The sequence below is a fragment of the Callospermophilus lateralis genome, chromosome 2, assembly GCF_048772815.1.
Source record: "Callospermophilus lateralis isolate mCalLat2 chromosome 2, mCalLat2.hap1, whole genome shotgun sequence".
NCBI classification, from domain to species: Eukaryota; Metazoa; Chordata; class Mammalia; order Rodentia; family Sciuridae; genus Callospermophilus; species Callospermophilus lateralis.
Window position 1 is genome coordinate 7,541,326 of NC_135306.1, and position 4,325 is coordinate 7,545,650.

At 49.7% G+C, this 4,325-nt stretch overlaps 1 protein-coding gene across 5 annotated transcripts in view; it reads left to right on the forward strand.

The window, feature by feature from the left end:
- Positions 1 to 2,518, forward strand: part of Sh2d3c (SH2 domain containing 3C) — a 29,165-nt gene extending 26,647 nt beyond the window's left edge. For all 5 annotated transcript variants that reach the window (XM_076845413.2, XM_076845414.2, XM_076845416.2 and 2 more), the window contains 3 exons: positions 66 to 177; positions 525 to 731; positions 1,923 to 2,518. In XM_076845413.2, coding sequence (XP_076701528.1) covers positions 66 to 177; positions 525 to 731; positions 1,923 to 2,098 — 495 coding nt within the window. In that variant the 3' untranslated portion in view covers positions 2,099 to 2,518. The remainder of the gene's footprint in view (positions 1 to 65; positions 178 to 524; positions 732 to 1,922) is intronic.
- The last annotated feature ends 1,807 nt before the right edge of the window (positions 2,519 to 4,325 follow it).

The window sequence follows — 4,325 nt, forward strand, 5'->3', positions numbered from 1 at the left end:
GCCTGTGGCCAGCATCCACTGCAGGCCACTTCCTTGGGCAACTTCTCACGGTCTGATCTCCCCAGATTTCCCGGCTGGAACAGACATGGGTAACCCTGCGGCAACGACACACAGAGGGTGCCATCCTGTATGAGAAGAAACTCAAGCCTTTTCTCAAGAGCCTCAATGAGGGCAAAGGTACCTCCCTGCCTTTCTGTGTGACTTTGGACAGGTTCCAGCCCTCTCTGGGCTGCCATAGACTCTCCCAGCATGGATGATAAGGAGAGCTTTGTGAGCTTACTTTTCGCACCTGGCAACCTCATTAGCCACGTCCAGGTCTAGGCTCAGCACTTGGGACTGCATCATCGCTGCTGTGGGTGCACCCAGGGGAGTCTAAAAGGAAGGGTTTGTCCCAGGAGTCTGGATCCCCGGGAACTCTCTGGGACCTTAGGCAGGCCCCTCTCCTCTCGCCCCTCAGCTCCGGGGAATCAGTGGATGTGGGACCTCCAGGGTCCCTGAGTGCCTGCTCTCTCTGTCCCCTGCAGAAGGCCCTCCGCTGAGCAACACCACGTTTCCCCATGTGCTGCCACTCATCACTCTGCTGGAGTGTGATTCGGCCCCTGCTGAGGGTCCCGAGCCCTGGGGCAGCACGGAGCATGGCGTGGAGGTGGTGCTGGCCCACCTGGAGGCCGCCCGCACGGTGGCACACCACGGAGGGCTCTACCACACCAATGCCGAGGTCAAGCTGCAGGGTGAGTGTGGTTGATGCCCAGGCTCCCTCCCCTCCTCCCAGCATCCACTCGGTGCTCATCCCTCTGTTCTGCCCCAGCTCCCCGCTCCTCATCTTATCACCTTCTTCACTCAGTAGTTTAACAGGCAATCGTTGGGTGCACCTTGGCTGTGGTCCTTAGCTTGGCTGAGCCTCAGTGTTCTCGTCTTTGAAATGTGAAAGAAAGAGGTGCCCAGCCTGGTACCTGGGGTGGAGACAGCCACCACATTTCAGGGAGCTCAGTTTGTAACACCCTCACTTGAAAGTGGCAGTGTCTGTTACTGCCTTTGGTATTAAGTTGCAGAAATTCACTGGAGATAAATTAGAAATTATAGCTGAACAAAAATAAGATTTAAAAACTGCCTCAATCTGGCTAGGCACAAATAACCGAGCCACCAAAAAGCCTTGTAGGTTCAAACAGCAACTCTTTATTCCCGGACTCTTACCGGCACTCTATACACACTTTCTTGGAACACACTCCTTCCACCGGGCTCCCAGAACCCCGGGAGAACTCAATGGGAACTCCAAAGTAGCGGGCACCCAAGGCAGCAGGAGCCGCCCTAATCCCTGAGCAGGGTCACCTTTCAACCATTCCCTCTAGCAAAATGCCAGGCATCATTCGGACTAAACTGTGGCTCTCAACAAAAAACTTACCCACAATTACCCAGGGATAAACTCTGTGAATATTCTGATAGGTTTTTCTGACTTTCTTGCCTTTTTTTTTTCCCCCAAGAAGGAATAAAAAGATATGTATTTTATATTTACTTGTAAAACGTATATATGTTTCTTAAAAAAATGGAAGTTATGAGAAAAAAAAAGGAAAGAAAGAGAAAACGATCATTCAAGATCTCAAAAACTTCCAAAGAATTAAACATTAATATTTCGTCTTCTAAGGACTGGGGATTCAGCTCAGTGATAGAGTATTTGCCAAGCATGTACGAAGCCTTGGGCTTGATCCCTGGTAATGAAAAAAATGCTTGTCTAGAAAATAGTAGGAGAAAGACCAGACACTGCCATGCATGGTTATATTCATTAACAGACTTTGTTGGCTCCCTGGTGGGCTGTGGGGAGTTTGCCTCAAATGGGACCCTGAAGAATGTGGGGACTCTGAATGGGAGCCCCAGCCTCCTTCCAACCAGATGGTGGTCCCTGACCCTGTGCCCCTGCCCTGCAGGATTCCAGGCCCGGCCAGAGCTCCTGGAGGTGTTCAGCACTGAGTTCCAGATGCGCCTCCTCTGGGGCAGCCAAGGGGCCAGCAGCAGCCAAGCCCGGCGCTATGAGAAGTTCGACAAGGTTCTCACTGCCCTGTCACACAAGCTGGAGCCTGCTGTCCGCTCCAGTGAGCTGTGACCCCCCAGGAAACTTCCCCTCTGCAGCTGTGGGCAGCAAAGGGGGCAGAGACCTTTCCCCAGAGCACCCCAGGGACACTGTGATCAACCCAAAATGTTCTGGGTTCAACTCCAGGATCTCCATTGCAACTCCAGGGTCCTGCCTGGACTCTGGATTCCACCTTCCAGTCACGTACATACCAGTCTCCCTTCAGGAAGGACAAGGATCTTGCTCCTTCTCCAGCTTCTGCTGTCCCCCTTCCTGCCCAGGTTCCCTGTTTTTGAGCCATGGGAGGCCCCTCATGCCTCCTCCCTCTCCCCTGGGTATCTGCCTCCACTGGCACCAAGGCCTCCATCTTGCTGTAAATAAGTCTGTCTGTTCTGTAAATAGATGTACAGAAACCATGTTCTTTCTTTCATATAATAAACTTTTATGACTCTTTCTTCTGTCTCTCAGAAGGGGCTGAGGGTGGAAAGAAGCACTTTTTCTCAGGTGAAAAGTAGAGAACTTGATTTAACAATTGCTTGCTGGGCATGATGACACACGTCTTGTAATCCCGGCCACTCAGGAGGCTGAAGCAGGAGGATCATGAGTTTGAGGCCAGCTTCAGCAACTCAGCAAGACAAGACCTATTTCCAAATAAAAATTAAAAGGGATGGAGCCTCTGTAGTAGAGCACCCTTGGGTTGAAAAAAAAAACAAACCCAAAAACTTATTTAGCACTTGGAACATTCCAGTTTGTTCCAGGAGCCAGAATACAAGCAAATACTAAATTGAAACCCTGCCCTCCAGGAGCTGATGACCAGTGGGGATGATAATTCCAACCTAGTGGGAGACATACAGGTATAACTTTCTTCTGTCACATGCCCTGCCTCAGGAAGCCACAGCAACGATTATCACAAACACGAGGACCCAAGATGTTTGGAGCAGAAGGGTTTTCGGAAATCTAGGACTTCAACTCCCTTCTGTAAAACAGATATGGAGAGAGAGGACTTTCCCTAGGTCCCAGCAACAGAATGAGGAAGGCTACAAACTGGCTCCCCTGACCCAGGGTTCTTTCTCAATAGAGGGAAGTAATAATTTCAGGTTTGAGATGTGGCCCTGAAGTCGTGTGTGTGTGTGTGTGTGTGTGTGTGTGTGTGTGTCGGGAGGGTGTGTGTTAAGCTGGGTAGGGCAGGGACCTTCAAGCTAGACCACAGAGACAGCTCTCAGTTCTTTCACTCCAGTGGGTGGGAGAGGTAAAGGTAAGCAATGTAGATCAACAGGATCCCAAGCCAACCTGGGGTCCCCAGGAGCTTGTTCACTGAATTTGAGATGTCTGGGTTCCTTCGCCTCTGAATTATTTGACAAATCGGACCTGGTACCACATGACATGGTACAAAGCATCTTTGGCTGAAGCTGGAGGTGGTTGAGTTTTGTTGTTCATTAGCAGGGGCAACTTGGATAAGAAGTTTAACCTCTTGGATCCCAAATTCCTCCTCAAAATAAAACAAGGACAATCACAGAACCCATCTGCTAGGATTGATGGTAAGCATTTGGTATGTAGGCAGCTAGGTAAGGGACAGTTATGTTTCATACATAATGGATTGTCAGTGATCATTTATCAATTACTTTCTGAGTCAAAATACTATTTGCCTGCACCTCATTGAAATATCACCATTTCCATGTTGAGGTTGTGGCTTAGTGGTAGAGTGCTTGCCTACTACATGTGAGGCATTGGCACTGGGTTGGATTCTCAGCATTGGATACAAATAAATAAAAAATAAAGGTCCATCAACAACTAAAAAAAAAATTAAAAGAGAAATATCACCATTTCCATGTATAGCAGATACTATTATATTATAGCATGTGTATGACACCTGAAGCTAATGGCACATAGTGTTGCTCACCAAAAGCTATTATTAGTGAACCCTCTTTTCTAATATAAAAGAAGAGGTTGGAAGAGGCGCTTTGCAAGCTGTAAGCTTCCGCACAAGTTTTTGTTATAGTTGTTACGTTACCTTTTGTGGTCATAATCCTTTATTTATCCCTTTCTGAGCTACCGTGATGGTCCCCTAGTTACCGTGGCCATGGAAACGCGGCCCGCTGACCCGGACTGGACGGTTCGCGGGCTCCCCCTGGAGGCACCCAGGAGTCCTGCTGCGCGACGACAGGGCGGGCCTTTGAGACGCGCGGGAGGGGAGCTGGGAGTTGTAGGCCATGGGCGTGGCTGCGGCGGAGCAGTGCACGCCGGGAGCTGTAGTTCGTAC